At 38.6% G+C, this 20,486-nt stretch overlaps 1 protein-coding gene across 3 annotated transcripts in view; it reads left to right on the top strand.

Moving 5' to 3' along the window:
- BBS9 (Bardet-Biedl syndrome 9) overlaps positions 1–20,486 on the top strand; it is a 318,286-nt gene that overhangs the window by 128,061 nt on the left and 169,739 nt on the right. For all 3 annotated transcript variants that reach the window (XM_075083602.1, XM_075083601.1, XM_075083603.1), the window contains one exon: positions 18,663–18,845. In XM_075083602.1, the coding sequence (XP_074939703.1) occupies positions 18,663–18,845 (183 nt within the window). The remainder of the gene's footprint in view (positions 1–18,662; positions 18,846–20,486) is intronic.

Raw genomic sequence — 20,486 nt, 5'->3', positions numbered from 1 at the left:
TTCTGCGGATGGGCCCCCAAGGGTCCAAACAACAGCTCTTGCATTGATCCTTTCTTAAACATGATGCTTTAACCACTTGAGCCCCAAATAAAGGATACTTGTTTGTTTTGGGTTTATGTTGATTGTTTTTAAACTGTACTTTACATTTTAAACAGAAGTACGTAGTATATAGACTTAAGTTGGAATGGCTTGTTTCAATGGGAAAAGAAACATTCCTAAGTTTCTAAAGCTTTAGTTTGCTTATAGCCAGCATTATTTAACTTTTGTGCTGTATAGATCATGAATCCAAAACCAAATGTACTAAAATTTTGTTCTTAAGTGAACTAAAATATCTGTGGTTAATTTAGATTGGACCACTTCCTTGGCTGCTTTTGCAGCTTTAAAATGTTACCATTCACAGTAAGGAAGTGTTGGGAATTTTGTGTCTTTAATACTGCACTACTATGTGGAAGAAAAACTTGTGGTTAATACCAGTATGTAACAGGCTTTGAACTGTTCACTTATTCCTAGTCTCCTTTTTCACTTTACTCTGGATGTTACACTTTTGCTGTCAGATGAAGACCTGACTTCGAAAATTCATTCCTTGATGTGTACACATCTCAAGACACCTATTGTCCTTCAAGGGCATATTGAAGGGAAGTGAATAAAGGGAGAAAGGGTAGACTTCTGTAGTCATTTACAGGAGACAGATTGTCCCAGTCAAACAGGAGTTGTGGAAAATGGAACCTAACTATATCGTGGATAACTTTGTATTTGATCCTAAGTAATTATTTGAGGCATGCCTCCGATGTCCAGAACAGGAAGGGTGCTAAGTGGTGTTGTGTAGTCATTGCTCTATTCTCTTGCCTTAAGTGGCTGTTACAGGCTTAGAGTAGTGCCAAGTAACCTGACAGTCTTGGGGACAGATTTATTTTTTACTACAAAATATAGCAATGATAGCTGCTTTCTGGGTGTATATTTGGAAGAGTGAGATTTTCAGAAACACATAACTTAAGGATGCAGGTTATGAATGTATTTTTTAAAACTACTTTGCCTACCGTAGTGCTTTTTATTGGCAGTTCAGTCATTCTACTGAGATGAGGAATGCTAATCAAGCAAGTGATGTGCAGACTGTAATGTACAGTTGCTGTGAAGTGGTAGTTAAAGCTTTGTCAACTGAGTATATGCAGAGGGAGTCAAACTGCTAGTTGAGGAAACCTCATTATATGTATAGCTAACCTTGTCTGTGATGTGAGAAAGAACCTGTGCCTTTACCTGAAAGACTTCCATGTAGGAAGTAATAAAAATAGCTCCAAATGGTAGTGAAATCCCTCATGTGGAAGTAATGAAGTGTGTATGCGTAGGAAATTACCAGTATATAAATTAAAGTTGGTTACTATGCTTTGTTAATTTGTAAATATAAATAATTCAAACAAGATTCTTCAATGCTCAGTGCAGTGTTAAGTTACTGTTAAGTTCTGATCATGGGATGGTCTGTTCATCACCAGGTCTACTGAGATCCAATGGGATGCACCTTTCTCGGAAGAGGAGAAGGGTTTTTGCTGAGGAGCTATCAGGGCTGATTGATAGAGCTTTTAAACTAGATTGGAAGGGGGGAAGTGACAATACCAGGCTAGTCAGTGACAAGCAACGGGATGGCACACCAGAGTTTGAGGAGCTGCGTGCTAGTAGGCTGCTTCAGACTGCTCTATGTGGCAATGGGCACAATGAAGTGCACTTGAAGTGTTTCTACATAAATCCATGCAGCATGAGGAACAAGCAAAGAGGAGCTAGAAGCCTTGGCCCAGTTCCAGAGATATGACATCATTGGCAAAGTGAAACCTGGTGGGATGAGTCCTGTCACTGGTGTGCCATGATGGATGGTTACAAGCTCTTCAGGAGAGACAGGCAGGGCAGGTGAGGCTGCGGGGTGGCATTGTATGTAGTGGAGGAGTTGGAATGCACAGAGCTTGCAGTTGGTGATGGCACAGTTGAGAGCCTCTGGGTAAGGATTAAGGGACAGACAAAGAGGATGTTGTTATGAGAGTCTCCTATAGGCCACCCAGCCAGGATGATGACACTGATGAGTTATTCTTTGAGGAATTAAGAGATGCCTCTAAGTCATCTGCCCTTGTCCTTATGGGGGACTTCAACTTGCCAGATGTCAGCTGGGAATACCACACAGCTGATACAAACAGCTCCAGAAGACTCTTAAACCATCTGGACGATAACTTCTTGGTACAGGTACTAAGGGAACCAACCAGGAAATGTGCCTTCATCGATTTGTTGCTTATTAACAGAGAGGGTCTCATGGGTGAAGTGGCAGTTAATGGCTGCCTTGGCCACAGTGACCATGAAGCAGTCAAATTTAAAATCTATGGTAGCAGGAGAACTGCCAGCAAGACCTCAGCTCTGGATATGAGGAGAGCAGACTTCATGTTGCTCAGAGAACTGCTTAGTAAGGTCCCCTGGGGAAAAGCTTTTGAAGGTGCTCGGGTCAGTCAGTGCTGGTCACTTTTTAAGTACCACCTCCTAAGAGCGCAGGAGCAGGCAATTCCAAAATGTAGGAAGTCAAGCAGGCGGAGGCAGAAGGCCAGCTTGGCTGAGCCAAGGATATTCTAGAAATAAGGCAAAAAAAGTATATGGCCAGTGGAAGCAAGGTCAGGTGACATGGGAGGACTACAGAGATGCTGTTCACCACTACAGGGAGGAAATCTGTGCCACCAGAGCTCAACTAGAGTTGAAGCTGGCCCATACTGTGAGGGACAAAAAAAAAATGCATTAAAAAATATGTTAATGGCAAAAGGCAGGCCAGAAATAACATTGGCCCATTACTTGATGGGCATGGTCACCTCACAAACAGGGACATAAACAAAGCACAGATGTTTAATGCTTTCTTCGCCTGGGTTTTCGACATCGATGGTAAGCTCTAGACCCCCTGGGCTAGAGAGCTATGACTGTGGGAATGATAAACTCCCAATCAACCCCAAACTTGGTGGGACTTGCAGCTCCAGCTGGATCTCTGGGGCCTGATGGGCTTCATCTGACAGTACTTAACGAGCTGCCTGATGTCATAGCGAGACCTCTCTCAATGATTTTTCAATGCTCTTGGGAATCTGGAGAGGTCCCAGTTGACTGGAAGATGGCAAATGTTCTCCCAGTCTTCAAGAAGAGCAATAGGGACGTCCCTGGTAACTACAGGCCTGTCAGTCTCACTTCTGTGCCTGGCAAAATTATGAAGAAGATTATTCTGGATTTATTGAAAAACACCTGAAAGACAATGCAGTCATTGGTCCCAGTGAGCGCAGGTTCACGAGGGGAAAGTCCTGCTTATCCAAACTTGATTTCCTCCTATGACAAGGTCACCCACCTAATTGATGAAAGGAAGCCAGTCAATGTAATCTTTCTGGATTTCAGTAAAGCTTTCAAAACTGTCTCACAGTATCCTCCTGGACAAAATGCCCAGCACACAGCTGGATAAACAGATAATGCAATGGGTGAGCAACTGGCTGACGGGTCAGGCTCAAAGAATCATAGTAAATGGAGTTACATTAGGCTGGTGGCCAGTCACTAGCAGGGATCCATCTTGGGGCCAGTACTTTTTAATGTCTTCATAAATGACTTGGATGCAGGACTGGAAGGGCTACTAATTCAGTTTGTTGATGACACAAAATTGGGAGTAGCTGTTGACACTCTTGAGGGCAGAGAGGTCTGGACAAATTAGAGAGCTGGGCAATCACCAACTATATGAAGTTTAACAATGGCAAGTGCCAGATTTTTCACCTGGGGCACGGCCACCCTGGCTGTACATACAGGCTGGGGAACAAGAGGCTGGAGAGCAGCTCTGCAGAGAGGGACCTGGGGGTTCTGGTCAATGGCAAGTTGAACGTGAGCCAGCCGTGTCCTGGGGTGCATCAAGCGCTGCATTGCAGCTGGTTGAGGGAAGTGGTTGTCCTGCTCTGCTCTGCTCTGGTGCGGCCTCAGCTCGAGTACTGTGCGCAGTTTTGGGTGCTGCAGTTCATTAAGGACGCAAAGCTACTAGAGAGTGTCCAGAGAAGGGCCGCAAAGTTGGTGAAGGGTTTAGAGGGAAAGCTGTAAGAGGAGCAGCTAAAGTCACTTGGTTTATTCAGCCCGGAGAAGAGGAGATTGAGGAGAGACCTCATCGTGGTCTACAGCTTCCTCACAAGGGTAGGAGGAGGGGCAGGTGCTGATCTCTTCTCTCTGGTGACCAATGACAGGACCCGAGGGAACGGCAGGAAGATGTGCCAGGGGAGGTTTAGGTTGGCTATTAGGAAAAGGGTTCTTCCCCCAGAGGGTGGTGGAGCACTAGCACAGGCTCCCCAGGGAGGCAGTCACGGCACCAAGCCTGCCAATATTCAAGAAGCACTTGGACAACGCCCTCAGACACATGGTGTGAATTTTGGGGTTGTCCTGTGCAGGGACAGAAGTTGAGCTCGATGATTCTTGCGGGTCCCTTACAACTCAGGACATTCTATGATTCTATTTTTCAAAATTTTCCCTTGAACTTAATACTTAAGTTTTAATCGAAATTTGAGAAATCATTCCAATCACGTGAAATTGGCTTATGTCCATATGTTGCCTTTTTCTTGAAGTATTTTGAACACTGGGAAGCATATGTGTTGCAAAAATTTTACTCTTAGCCTGTCTTATTAGTACTTAAGGGATGAACAGTAACTTATATGTAGAAATGCTGTATTAAGGATAGCTGATATTGTAAAAACTGAAACTTGTAATGTCCTCCAACTTTTATAGCTGTTTTTAAGGAAGAAGAAAGATAAACAGTATTGAGGAGGGAGAAATTTTAAGAGGGTCATGATGTACAGTATGGTGAGGCACAGGAATACATCTATACTGGAGTACTTAAGCACGTAGCACCATCTTGCTTAAAATCTGTTATTTAGTTGCTTAGTTCAGTAAAGTTAAGGGAGAGGTATTTATTGATAATGAAGAATTAATCTAATGAGATGAAATTGTCTTTTGGTAGTATTTCTCTTATGTTTTATTACAGTATTTACTGCTAAAGTTGACCTATGGATCTCTCTTGAATAGGTGGGTTTGCTTTGTTACACTTTGGGTGAGTGAGAGCCACAAAAGCAGTTTTCATCTAGAGAAGTTAGAATTTCTCTGTAGTCAGTGGAGAGAAAGAAGGGTCTTCTGGAGTCAAAGGCACTGAAAGTGGTTTAAAAAAAGGTGAAGCAGTGGTCCCTCCACAGTTTATAGATGATATTAAGGGAAACTAGCCACCTCATCTTAGAATTTTTGTTTGTGGATCTCACTCTGTTTTAAACAGCTGTATTTTTGTATTTGCTCCAAATGAAAGCAAGGCTGCATGTCTTGCTGGTTCTTCAGAGGTTCTTTGCTCCATGAGGGTAGCAGACATTTCTTCCTCCAGTTCCTTTAACAGTAAGCTTTGCAACGGAGTTATTTCCTTTGGGAAATTATTTTGCTTTTATATTTTCCCCTAAGAATTTTCCATTTAGAAAAGAACATAATGTTTGCTTCATATTCTAATTGCACAGCAGGTTTTCTTTAGTACTTTTTCCCACAGGAATGGTGCTCAGTAATTCTCTCCAATCCTATCATTTAACAACATGCCAGCTGTCTGCTTTCTTACATGATTGATGGAGCTCAGTCAGTTAGTTCTACACCAGATACAAGGTTTTATCTATTTTGTTATATTTTCATTATTAATTTTTGCCAAGTGGCTCAGCATCACTCTGAGGGAATTGCTTACATGGAACTTGCCAATGCAGTCTGACTTCAGCCATGTGCACCTGCAACGTGAGTCTCTAGCCCTTCTGTGTGGGCTCCTAAGCAGACTCTGAGGCATTTTTGGTAACAGTGGAGGCAGCCACTGGAGATGGTCCTGAACAAGGTATGGATATGAACTATTCACGAATATGACTGAAAGTAGACAAATGTTTTTCCTTAGGTTCCTACCATTTTGTTAATGTTAAATGCTGCCATCATTCATAACTACTGCTTCCTTTTTTTTTTAAGCAGATGCTAGAGGAAGAGATGGTTGTTACTTTTTCAGAGGATGTTACTGTATAATTTAGGTCATGTTTCTGTGCTCCAGCAACTTGAAACATCAAAGTGAATTTGTTCTGATATTTGGCCAATTTATTTAGTCATCCCTCTAGACCAAACGTTTATCTGGATTTTTGGTCTGCAGTGTGGCTAGAATGTACACTACCCAGATGTGTTTTCTTAACTTTGATGCAATACAATAAAGTAAACAAATACCCTTTTGAATACATCTTGTTATGACCAGTAATGGTTGAAATTAAGTTAAAACCATTAGATTTGACTGAACCAGGGCATGAACTTCAGCTGTATTGCATCAGGGGAACAAGACAAATGTTTAAATTGAGCTTTTTTTGAAAGGAAAATCTGTTCTTATCAGAAGGCTTATCTCAGCCAAAATCAGTAAGAGCATTTGTTACTAATTTAGTGGGGTGTGTTTGTGTGTGGTTATATATTACCATTGAAAAAGAAGCTCTTTCCTGCTCTACATAATTGAATGTACTGTTTGTTAATCCAAATATTATACAGTAGAACTGTCCATAAACTTCTGCTCAGGCAATGAGGAGATGTTTCTAGATTTAAAGCAAATTTACAGTTAATTATCACATTTCAGACACTGAAGCCTACTTGACACTCGCTGTATCTTTCCTCTGCTCCCCTACTTCTAGCAGCCCCAGTGGGCATCTTAGTCTAGGTCAGGTCTTAAAAAAGACCTTACACATCTTGTCCCATATCCTCTGTAGATTCAGCTGCCTGTTACAATAAAGGACAAATCAAGGAATGAGATGTTTGCATGGAATGCTACAATATAAATGCATTAATTCTTATGCATTTGATGGTAGACTATTTAACACCTTTCCATCATGGAAGAAATGGCTTTCTTCTGGGAAGCAGAGTTGAACTGAACTTTGAATCTTTTTGAGTGTGCCTCCAAAGCTTTTTTGAAGGTGATTTTTCCCCCTTTAACTCTAGGTTGGCCTAACTGTTGCTTTTCCGTCAGCATACCAGGGTACATAGGTAGTGAGGCTAGGTCAAAAATATGTTTATCTCAAAAATTGGCAGATTTGCCACAGCTGTTCTTTCAGTAGAGCATCGGTGATAAACATATTGGAAGGACGTTTTCTAACCTATTTGTTAGCTTTTTTTATCTTTTAATTTATTGTAAGGGAAAAAAACAACAATGTGGGCTATGAGTGGAGGTAGTAGTTTTCCTACTGAAAGTAGGGAAAAGTCATATTTCCAAAGACATGGGTGAAGCGCTTCTGACTATACTGCCAATTTTGAACTCTCTTTCATGACATTTCTGAAAGGCTAAGAGATTATAAGTGTATCATTAAATGTGTTTTGAAATGAGCATTAGAAAGCTATTTAGCTTCAGATATGTTTACAAGTGCAGTAGGAGAACAACATAGAATGTTAGGATTAATAATAAAGCCCAATTCTGTAAATACATAAGTGCATATATAATGTTGGCAATTACTTTATTGGACACCAATCCATAGCCTATGATGAGACATACTTTGTCAGAGTAATCCTGTGATAAAATAAGTTTTACACACTAAAGTAGTTACTAGTTTTGCGGCTTGTCTTATTTTGAACATAAGATGAACTAGTTTTGGGGGCAAACACTTGCTTAATTTGGTTTTATTTTTTGATTTCTGCTTAAGGTCTTACTCCTAGGCTTAACTGGCAGAAGGCACTGCCTGAGTTCATTGTGTGGCTAGGGCAGGTGTGCATGTAAAGGAAACTGCACCTGATTCTGTTCCTGTGGGCTTTGTGCTTGTGAATTAGCAGGGTATTTCAGGTGGGAATTTTCTTAATTTGTCAGTTTGAGAGAAGAGAGAAGGTGCAGTTCCAGGTGTGCAGAAGAATGAGCATCATTGGCCATTATGTGCAGCACAAGGAAATCAGTGACCTAAAAATATATGTTCTTTTGATCACCACCTGAAGAGCTGCCACTGTAATGTTACTTCAGGTGGTTCCTTTCATGTTTTCTTTCTTTTTCTATATGTGGAGGGTCCAATGCAGGGAATTGATAAGCTCTTTGCTGCTTCATTACTAGGTTAAGTCCCCTTGCTGTGTGTCTTGGCAGTAAGATATTTTTGGTTTATCAAGTACTTGTCTTGTTCCCATAAAATGAAATCTACATCACTGAAAATAATTGTACCTGGATGGCAGTAACTATTGGCCTAGAAGTTGAATATCATACGAAGCAGGATGCAGCTCAAGTCTGTAAAAGTTATTTTCTGGGTATTGTTGTGGAGCAAGCATTATTGTGGTCTGTGCTGTACTTCATCTTTGGAGGAAGGCAAGAGTCTGCTTTGTCTGAAACTTCCTGTTGTGGCACCTTGCATGAAGAATGAATTTTTACTTTCACTAAATGACTTTTTCGAAACCGTCTTTATTTTTTTTGCTAGTAAATCTATTAAAACCTAGTAAACTCTAATCTCTCTGCTGAATTCTCTTCAAGTTCTATACAGACTCTGTTTTTGACTGAGTTTTATAAAACCTGCATTTCATCGTGATGTTCCTTTGTTTTGAAATGGTTATGTTTCTTTCACAACAAAAATTAGAAGAAATTATGGAAAACTTGTAATTCAAAGACAGGATAAGCAAGCAATTCATGTGTCTTGCGACCTTCACACTTTGCCTTGAGAAGCCTGTTTTATTTCCAAATGTACTGGCATATGTTCTCAAGATTTTACTAATAATAGAGAAAATCTATAAAGTATCTCAAAATAGAAAAGTAATTTTAATGAGATGTCCTGAAATCAGTGTTGTAGTTAAGTTTGAGCTTCTAATTAGCCTGCCATCCATTTTCTTTGCTATGTTTAGAATTTGTTTCCAGAGTGCATTCTTGTAATTTAATCATCCTGAGTCTTACGGTTACTCCCAGACACTGTGTTAGCAACCACAATGCTTTCTAATCACTTAAAATTATATGGTAGCTCATCATGAATGGAGACTTCTGGGAGTTTCTGCATGTACCTCAGTATAAAGCATAAGTGCCAAAATCGCAAGTGGGATTGGGTGGACAAGGTTAATGGCTTGGAATTTACCTTAGTACTTTGCTGTCTTACTGGCTTGCTGTTAGGTTGGTTTTTTTTTTTAATATTGACAAAGGTGTTAGAATTCGATGGAATGGCTTTGTGTTCATCTGTACAGATGGAAAAATATCTATATTATATGTTAGTTGGATTTGTTTTTATTAACCTTTTGAAGATGTGTCTATCAACATTTTTATTGTTTTTCATTATCTTATTAAAATATAAATGAGATGTGCCTGATTTAGGAGATAGGTTTCACTGTGTACTTTATCAAAAGCAATGATTTGTGGATTTATTCTAGATTTCTACGATGACATTACATGATATCTAAGATGCTGCAAATGCTTTTTTCTATGCTAGGTACATATGACTGATCACACTGAGAGTAGTGGTCTTTAATAGGATGAAAACCTGCCTTTATTTAATCAATTCCACTTTCCCACTGGAGATAGAAAATCCTTGATTTTACCCATTGAGCTTTACTGTGCATAAATGTTTGCAGAAGTAGGATCTAATGGGTGTCTCTCAATTTCCTGGCCATCTGTAGATCCCATTGTACTGAAATACAATGAGAAATTTGCAGGATGAGGCCCCTGTTAGTTTTCAAAACTGTTTGTTTAGGTTCACAGCTTCTTTTGATATACAGAGCATACAACTTCACTGTTTAAAATTTGTTCCTTTGCTGTAAAATTTTTTGTTTGTCGTTACATAATACCATATATTTGGTGGTACAAACCAAGCTCTCCACCTCTCTGTCTCCATTTAGCTAATGTTTGGCTGTATCTTTTTTTTATACATTGCTGCCAATTCAATGACAGCTTCACAGTGAAACTCTGATAGTCAATGCATATTGAAGACAGAGATCCTTTGACAAAGAGTTGTGGTCAACAGCTCAATGTCCAAGTGGAGACCAGTGAGGAATGGCATACCTTTCAAGTTGATACTGAGACTGGTGCTGTTTAACATCTTTGTCAGCAACATGGACAGTGGGATTGAGTGCAACCTGAGCAAGTTTGCTGACAACACCAGGCTGTGTGGCGTGATCAATGTGCTGGAGGGAAGGCATGCCATCCAGAGGGACCCTAACATGCTTGAGAGGTGGCCCTGTGCGAACCTCATGAAGTTCAACAAGGCCAAGTGCAAGGTTCTGCACCTGGGTCAGGGCAATCCCAAGCACAAATACAGACTGGGCAGAGAATGGTTGGAGACTTGGGGATGTTGACTGATGAGGTCAAAAGGAGCATGACCAGCAGGTCAAGGGAGGTGATTCTGCCCCTCTTTGTACTCTTGTGAGACCCCACCTGGAGTGCTGTGTTCAGGTCTGGGGCCCCTAACTTAAGAAGGACATGGACCTGTTGGATTGAGTCCAGAGGAGGGCCATGAAGATGATCAGAGGGCTGGAGCACCTCTCCTATGAAGATTGGCTGAGAGGGTTGGGGTTGTTCAGCCTGGAGAAGAAAAGGCTCTGGGGAGACCTTATAGCAGCCTTTCAGTACCTGAAGGGGGCCTACAAGAAAGCTGGAGAGGGGCTTTTTACAAGGGCATGTAGTGATAGGAGGAGGGGTAATGGCTTTAAACTGAAAGAGGGTAGATTTAGATTAGATGGAAGAAATTATTCGCTATGAGGGTGGTGAGGCACTGGAACAGGTTGCCCAGAGAAGGTGTGGATGCCCATCCCTGGCAGTGTTTAAGGCCAGGTTGGATGGGGCTTTGAGCAGCCTGGTCTAGTGGAAGGTGCCCCTGCCTATGGCAGCGAGGTTGGAACTAGATGATCTAGATGATCTTTAAGGTCCCTTCCAGCCCAAACCATTCTGTGATTCTATGATATCTGTGCATGATTTAGCACATCCCTATGCTTAAACACCGCTTCTGTTTTGAAGGGGTAGGTAAAGGATTCATTGTAACTCATTGGTTTCTTGAGTTTTGTGTAATTTGTAACAGATGTTATTTCACTTGGTTAAGCTAGTAATTTTATAACTCCACTTTAAATTTGGATTTTATGATGTAGAACTCGCTTCTAAATGTATTGTAAAGTATCATAGGTATTTTGGAATATGTTTGCAGCCTTCCTTCAAGAATTTTTTTTTCCCCATCCTTGTATTTAATAGTTTTAACAAATAACAAACAGTAACTCTCATGCAAAACTGGCTGCAATATTTACTTGTGGATAGGCTATAAAGAGGAGATGAAGTGCCAGGTATTTGAACAGTTTTCTTCTATGTATTCTTCCTATTGACCATATTAATTTATCTGGCTCCTCAAAAATGCTAAACCCCTTTTAAAAAAAAATCAAATTGAGGAAAGTGTATTAATCGAGTTAAAATAATCTTAACTGTAATCCTTACTGGAGATGGAACACCAGAGACAAAAGGAATTTTTGTTTTCTGTTACCGTGGATATAAACAAGGAAGCCCAGATAATGATAGGCAGGAATATAAAAAAAGATGTGTTTAAATAAAACCAGTAAACTGGCAACAGTGATGCAAATGAGCAGTTTTTTGCCACTATATTAGTACTGCTAAGACAGATTTTCAAAATTGATTTATGCATATGAAAAGCTGCATGTTTAGACTCACAGGAATATGAATCTGCTTCCTTCAATTAAATTGTACCTATATAAGTAGAGCTAACCAGGTGGTCTTCATACTTGGATTTGGCTGGCATAGCTTGTTTAAATACTTAGTCCAGGCAAAATAGATATTTCCTATGGAGCCAGGGTGACATTGGTCTATCAGGGTTTTAATCTGGGTTTAGATGTATTAACTGTCAAGTACTTTTGGATAATGCAATCAGGTGCCTGGGGTTCTGAATCTGCTAAATATTTTGCAATAATTTTCACAGATAGGTAACACCTGGGGAAAGAGAGACTTGTGAAGACAAGGTAGTAGCCTGTTTTCTTATTGAGTGTTCTAAAGAGGAAAAATGAAAAGGGTAGAGATCTCTTTTTTTCCTTTTGAACCGACCATATTCATACTATCATGCCTCTTATAGCTGAAATGATAGTTACTTTATCCCAAAAGATTTTCTTAACATCATTGTCACTAGTTCTTAAAATGAGGAAAAAAAAAAAAAATGATGCAGCATGACTGTCAGTGATAATAATCCACTATCCCTTTGGTTTGTGAGGGTAAGACACAGCTTTGATATATGTGAGGTTTCAGAAGAGGATTCTGAATTTAAACAGTACACGCATTTGGCTCTTACAGAGTGAGTTGACTGCCATCTTAACCTGTAACCTGTGTTGTGCTTTGTAGATGATACTGCTTTGCGGCAAATTCCAATTTAGAAAGGTGCAGTATAGCTGTTAATGATAATTTTGTCATGGAGATAACATAGAAGAAAACAAAACCACACAACTTTCCTTGCAACATTGAGTGTTTCCTTCATCTGGCTGTTCTAGTTTCCAGAGGTACGGATTGCTATAGTAATTACTTGTGGTGACCAATAATTTCACGTTCATCAAGTGAGGCGATAGTATTTCAGGAGGTAGCTGGGTGCATCCAGATAAAGCATGGATCATCATGCTGCAGTGTCTTTCATCTCTGCTGTATTCTCAGATCAAGGTCATGTTGAGCTTCACTTGAAAGTTAAGTATTTGTTGTCTAGTGAATTGATGTTTTGTTGTCATCCTGGTGGGCCTATGCCACAGTTCTAAAAACTGTGGTTGTGGTTAGCAGTAGCTGAGGCGTCCTTGTAAGAGTCAGGTAATTGTGGCCTAGGGTACCTAATCCCAGTGCGCGCTACCATGTACCCATTGCAGCGCCGTGGGAATGCCACAGCATTCAGAAGTGCTCCCTTGCGAGAGTGACATGGTTATTCTTTCTGGTGACGGAGTGTTTGATAAAGATCGCTCTCTGACATGGGTATCTTTGCCCGCATTCCATGAAGCTTTAGTCACCTGTCAAAAGCTGTGTGCACAATGGTTGTTGAGTGAGATGGTCTGCACCGGGAATCAGGCGGCTAATCACTGTTTTGTTACTTTGTGTCAACTACTTTGAGAACTGCCTGTAAAAAAGAAAAATTTTACTCACAGAATAAGAGAGGTTCAGGATTTTATGAACTAAATTGATATTATCACTTATATTGTTGTGTCTGTTTTAAAGGTTTGCTTTGCTGGTGTCTTAGCTGTTGTATGTGGGTGCATGCCATGTGTGCAACGCAAACAAAGGGGCTTGTAAGGCAACAGTATTTGACTTTAAATGCTTACATGTCCTATGTGAACTATGATATGTGACGCAGACTTCTTAAAACCATGAAAAAAAAAATCTGTTAGATCTTGTTATAGATTTAGTAACTGAGTTGTATTTCCTTCTCTAAAATGAGTGAATGGGGGAAAGGGTGAAATAAGAGTAGTAGTAAACGTCCTGTTGCAAAACGAATGAAAAAGCAGTAACCCTGGCATTTCTTAGCTCTGTATTCTGCTTTATATGCATTAAAATCCTGCTTCACGAAGATCTATTTTTGTTTAAAAATAGGGGTCGGATCAATTAAATACCTTGCAATAGATTATTCCATAAGAATGATTGCCAGAAGAGACCCGTGAGCTTGTGGTCTCTGCTTTTGCTTTTATAACTCCGTGCTCTTTTGAAACTAGGTATAAAGGCTTTGGTTATGGATCAGTTTACTGTGGAGTGCATAATAGTCTTGATAATTCATCATCCCTGTGTCCATTTCAGAATAATTACATTTCTGATGATGTTTTTCATGTTTTAACAAATTTTGCATAGAAGACTTGCTCCTGAGTGCTATGGATGAAATGTAAAGAGATTCTGTATTTCTTAAATGTCAAACTCCTGCTCTCTCCAAACTTAATTTCTGCTGAAAATGAAGACACTTCAAATACACTAGAAGCTGAACCCGGTGTGATAGAACTAGGTGAGAGTAAGACTAGTTGGCTAAAGTTTCACCAGTGGTGGACAGTTATGTTTCTCCTGGCTGTTTTTAAAAAAAGGACTAATTGTCAGTCACATTTCCTGTTCTCCATTTTAGAATATGGCATAAAAACTGTGAGAGTCTTTGGTCCCAATGGTGTTAGGGACTCCAAGAAAATATACTACCAACTCAGAAGAAAGCTCCTTGGAACTTCATACTCCTTTCATGCCCTTTACTTTTTCAAAGCTTTCTTCAACTTCTCAGCCAGCTGACAAGGAGGCATTTTATATGTTTTGAATTGTATTTATTTTCTTGTATTATTGAAATAAGCCTGGGAGAGTGATGTTCATTACTGCCCCAAAGAACTTGTGTGAATATACAAGAGTGGGTATGTTGCAAGCCTTTTTCAAGAGATATTAGTAATTTTGAAGTTACTGGTGGATGTTAAACAATAGCCTAAAAAATACCTTTAAGCACTAATAATGGAGAAATCTGATTGTTTTTGAAACCTGAATCGCTATTAGTTTACAGTTTTCCAATGCTTGACATCTTATAAGTTCCACTTAGCAATCAAATCAGCACGGAGAGAAATCTTTCTGCTTGAACACTTAAGGCTCAAAACATGACAACTGCTCTATTTTTGGAAATTATTGCAGTCAAATCCTGGTAATAGTGTTGAGGAGTGAAGTTCTCAAGATTATAAAAAATAGTTCTGGATTTCTGCTCTGTCTTTGCAACTGTGAATATGAAATTTAGTAAAACTCTTAAATATAATCTTAATTTAGACAATAGTTGTTCTTTTCTTCTCCCTTCTCCCTTCTTCCTCTCCACAACATGCTTTCATGAATAACTTAACTGGCCTGCACTTTGCTGTAGGTAGGTGTATTGGAACAAGAAATAATTTGGTCAGAAAAACTTAAACAAAAAGGATGTAAATGAAAAGCAAGTTTTGATCAGTTCTAAAAATACATACTTAATACTGTACTTTCAACCCATTCCAGTGCTTCTTAATTCTTTCCTGCATCAGCCGCTTTCCTTTCTTCCATTGCTTTTAGAAAGAATGTTTGAAAAACTTATTTTAATTTTCTTTGTTTGAAAACTTTATGATATTAAGGAAGGAGAAAGAAAAATATTAAATATGCAATGATAGGACTTATGCAGTATAGATGGACTTTTTACTTCACAGTTTCCAGTTGGTCTAAAATCTTTGTGTCTAAGCTTCAGTTGGGACTGCCAGTTGCAATATATTTTTCCGTCTACCCTGTGAAAAAGTGAGACAGGGAGAGATTTTTTAAAAAATCTGTTTAGAAAGATGATTAAATAGATCTCAACAGATTGAAGAGCTACTGTAAGAATTGAAGATAGAGTTGGGAAATTATGGAGGAACCGTGACTGAGTCAGAAGAGACTAGGATCTCAGTTTGCAAAGAGTATGGATTCTTTATTTCCCTCAACTATTGTAACATATAATTAGAGATAAAGGTCAGGTGAAAATAAAATAATTTAAAAAGTGAATGTCATGTTTTTAGAACTTATTCATCCTTAAATTCTGCAAGTGTTTGAATGAAGAACCCCAGAACACTTTTAAAATTTATAACTGATGTCCTGGAGATGTTTAGAGTAATTTTTCTTCTGTGAGGAAAGATTTATTTTTCTTTTTTTCCCCTCATATTAAGTATTTACTGAGGAACCATGTATTGTCAAAGTATCTTTAGTCCCTTCCAGCTGCTCTCTGTGTTCCTTTGGCTTTCAGTTCTCAGCATATTTCAAAGAGTGCTGTTTTGACAACCTTTTTTCTGTCTGTGGTCTCGGCTTTTTTTTAAAAAGCCAATGACTGTGTGTGCCTACATTATTGTATGGTAATTCATATTGTATTATCCTGGATATTCCAGATCTCAGAAAGCTGTATTAGGTCATTTCTTCATCTATTAACAGAAGAATTATTGCTTAGAAATGGTTTTTTCCCTCTTTGGTTTCTCTGCAAATGTAAAGTAGAACTTATATATATGCAGTCATGCAAAGATTTAATTGCTGTTTCAGTGACCTGCAACACTCTGAGACTACACTTCTCCTTTAGAAGCTTAGGCCTGTCACTGGTATATTTATCTTGTATTATTGTGTGTTAGAACTGTAGAATTGCGTACCAAATGCAAACTTTTTCAAGAGTTGTACTTTTTAGTCTTTTTAGGAAACTACATTCAAAATAGCTTATAACCTTGGTACATTAGGTATTGTTTGGGAGTACTGGGATATTTATTTTACATCTATAGCCTTTGGAAAGGTGAGCATCTCCTTTGTTCATGGTTATAAAATGGAAAGAAAGCAAATTCTGAAATGAAGGATCCTTAAGGTAGCAGGCCATGTCAGTTACTTCTCATTATGTGATTTATGCTTCTGAGGTACACAGTACAGTGTAAGTTGAAATACAGCACAGAGTAAGAGACCACCTAGTTCATTAATGACTCAGTCTAGGTGTCCTTTACCTTTGTGTAAATGGGGTTCACTAACTGTCACACAAGTGCAACTGTGTTTGCCTGCTTCTTCAGCAAAATTAATATTAGCTGAGCATTAGCCATAACAGGATACAACTAGCTTGCCTTTATTCCAAATTCCAGGAATTCTGCATTTATTCGTTGCACTGTCCTATCCCGTAATGATATTATAGGAAGCATACTGATGAATTTCATCAGCGTGTTAAATTCATCTTCGCATATTTTTCTTCCCAAAATTCTCAAATGCATTTTGGACAGGAAAGGTGATTAGTTATTTGAAGGCTGCTGTTAGACTGAGAACTTTTACTGTTGTTGCTTTTCTCCTCAAAGATGAAGCTGTATAGTGCATACAATTACTGGCTACAGTGGTCAGATGCAACAGATGTAGGGTACTACATAGTGTTGTGTTTGTCATGTAGCTTTGTCACCCGTAACCGTTGAAAAGTAACTGTGATATGGAACTCCATCTTGTGTAGAACATGAGGTATGAAGAACATCAGGTCTTTGGTCTGAGCAAAATGAATGTGGGCACGATTATATCAGGTGACATGTCTGTGATACTGTTACTCTCCTCTGACCAAAAGCGTGTCATGTGGGTTTTCACTATTTGGGATTAATTCCTCACTTCTTTGCATGGTTAGCAAGGCTTTTGGTTTTTTTTTGTTACTTGGCTCTGATTTATGTAGTGTTTGGACTCATGAGTGTCCTGTGGGTTCCCCATTTTATTTGGAAACATTACATTTTAAAATCTAAACCAAAAGCTATCAACACATTTTGCTTGAAATGTTTCATATTTATAGTTCCCTAAAATTCTGGGTTTTTATCTTCCCAGTCACATGGGAGCTTGGAGAGAACACACACACATCTCTAATGCCAGTGTTGCAGATTAAAAATAGTTTTCCTCCACCAAATGCTAACAGCTGGTTGGCTTTGTTTCCCGGTTGGAGATACATCGTATAGTATTTTCGTTTTCCTGTTGTTGCCAAATGTTAATGGATCAAGCTCTGCAAGTTTTACGTTGTAAATTCTGTTATAACACTAATTACACTTTAACTGGATTTCTGTGAGTCTTTTCGCAACTCCAGTCAAGCGCCTATTACTCCATTTTGCAGATAAACAAACAGAAGGAGAAAGTGCTTGAGAGAGGCGCTTTGCGTTGATTTAAATGACAGTGAAGATAATAGGTGCTGCCAAGTATTATTCAGGCAACATGAAAATGTAGTGGCATTCATGAGAACAGGTCCTGTAAGTTGTCCCCCAGGATAAACCCCTAACCTTTGTTCCTTTCCTTTAGTTGAAGTAATTCAGTGCAAGTACCATGGAAAATCTCTTGTCCTCATATTGAAATGATAGCAATTGCATATTGCAATCACTGTCATCTTCACTTTTCACCAGTGATGGAAAATGTCTAAACATTGTATTTCAAGAAAGAAGGCAATTATAGCAATATTTTTCAAAATATCATTTTTTCTAATGCTGTGAGTGGACAATGTTACATACAATGACAAGTTATTTTTGAGCTAAGTAGAGTATCATAATAGCTCTTCTGTTTTTCCCCATCTTGAAGTACTCAGCAAAACTATCTTACCATCTCACAAGAAGTGAATCTGCCATTTTATTTTATTTTGAAAACTTTTTCAGGATGTCTGGCAATTAAAGTGGTATTGCCTTCATATACATGATCCATGATATTTACATTTTGGCATAAAAGCTTTAAGCAGCTAGCGCAAAACATGGAGAGAGCCGAGAGTTAATAAAATAACAGATGGCAGTTATGTTCATGTGGAAATAATTATATACTGCATTTTTAGTTCCATAAAATCAATGTGTTGTTTTCTATTAATACAGTAGGCTTGCTGGTGATATAGGGATTAGTGTCTTGTGTGGTATAAACGTGAAAGTAAGTTTGTTATCATGTATTATATGTTATGATGTGGATCAATTTCAGGAATGCCTTAAGAATATGCTCTAGACAGAATCCTTTCTACAGTGATTGTACTAGATAGATTAATCTTCTTGCCATATGGACTTGAAATTGCCTTGGATATGCAAAAGAAAAATCTAGAGAACTGATAACTCATTTAATATTCTGTGGTTTGTGTTTATGGAAAACAGAATTCCTCAGGATCTTCTAAAGGAAAACAAGAGTGTGCCAAAGGTAATTTCATTGTTGACTGTTCACGGATGTTAAAACTATACTTAACAGACGTTTGTAATTTTTGCAGGTAATAGCTCTAGCAGATGCAGCTGAAGAAAATCAAGCCAACATGTTCCAGGCATTCACAAAGTTGAAAAGTGCCACCCATCTGGTGATTATGCTGATTAGTTTGTGGCAGAAGCTCAGCACTGATCAAGTTGCTATTCTGGAAGCTACATTTTTGCCGTTAGCAGAAGATACACAAGAGCTGGTAAGACTCCATAAGAACTGCTGGAAAATTGCTCATTGGTGGAGTTTTAAACACTTAAATTTACCTGTTTCCCCAAGTACGTTATTGGAGACTGTCCTCTGATGTGACTTAGTAGCCTTATTAAGTCGGTGTGTGATGCAAGCTAAATTGATTTTACAGGAAAATAGGATTATAGAATGTTTCATTATAAAATATGGGTGATACCCGTTAACCTGTACTTAATCCTTCCTTATCAAGCCAAGTAGGAGTGCCTCACGTAAGTTTAACTGGTTTTAGCTTCTGTCCAGTTGTTAGAACAAACAAAATAGCCCTAAATTTTTGAAGACTCTAATATAAATTCTATATATGTATAATATATTTAATGCTGTATAATATATGGACATGTGTACTCACATGCATACATTCCATAGAACTATAAAATATAGACATGTGTACAGAGTAATACAGTATATTTAATCTATTAAGCATTTGCCATACTTAGTCTTCAGTGTTTGCACATAGGTTTCTCTAACGGACGGCAGTTATACTAAGAAAATACTGTGAATAGATAATGTACTTGTATTCTCCAAACCATGCTCTAGATAGTTCTGGATTGTGTAGATGTCTTGCGTGTTCTGCTCTGATTTGGTGAGTGTGACTATGTGAGATTGTGTGCTAAATTTGGAGAATGGTCTGTAAGGAAAGATACTGCTGTATTCTCTCCTCACCTAAGGTCCCCAGCTAGACGCTGCTTTAGTTGAATTAAGGAATGTTCTAAATTTTGAACAACTAGAGTTGATCTGTTAGTTTCAGGTCCAGCCTTTTTATTGGGTTCTAGAATAAAGTACTTAGAGATAGTGTGCCGCAGTTAGAGAAATAAACTTAAATTAATATATCTCCGCAGTTTATTTTAGGTGTCTGAACTATAAAGTATACTGCATAACCTTTTGCAAATGACTTCTTCAGAATAAAAAAAAGAATTATCTAAGTACACATTAATTTTAATTTTCATGCTCTGCACAGGGTTTTTGCAATGTACAGTGAATCCAGATTTTTATATGTACCCAGAATACTTAGAATAGTTTGTGGCCATTTAGAAAGTTTGTGCTGGGTTCCAAGTGAATCTAGCATCATCTGCAATTTCTTCCTGGGGTCGGGGGAAGTGATCTGGCATTTTATGATATTGACCTATAGCAGGCAGAGCAAAACAGGTTTTTTTGAGATTTGTTTTGGATTTTTTTCCTCATATAAACTTAAAAAAATCAAGCTCAACAACTGAGTACACATTCCCATGAATGCAACTGAAAGAAAGTTCATATGAATCTCATAAAAGTCCAAACAAGCATTTTTTCCTTGACTCGCCTTTATTTTGCCATCAGAAATTGCACTGCTTTGACACGTTTTGATAAAACATGGTGAAATCTGTTGCGTATCCTATAATACAGGACGTCACTTCAGTATACATCTTGACGTGGTTTTGATGTGGTAGTTAACAGTATTCCATGTTAAAGCTGTAAGACCTCACATAAATATTGTAAGGATGTACATCCTGCAGAGCAGCCAAGATGAAAAATGTAAACCAGCAATAACTAGAGATGGAAATGAAGCCTTTACAGAATACTGAAATACGTGCCATATTGAAGTTGTTATGGTACCACAGAA

The sequence above is a fragment of the Phalacrocorax aristotelis genome, chromosome 2 (genome assembly GCF_949628215.1).
Source record: "Phalacrocorax aristotelis chromosome 2, bGulAri2.1, whole genome shotgun sequence".
NCBI classification, from domain to species: domain Eukaryota; kingdom Metazoa; phylum Chordata; class Aves; order Suliformes; family Phalacrocoracidae; genus Phalacrocorax; species Phalacrocorax aristotelis.
This window is presented reverse-complemented; position numbering and strand designations above follow the sequence as displayed.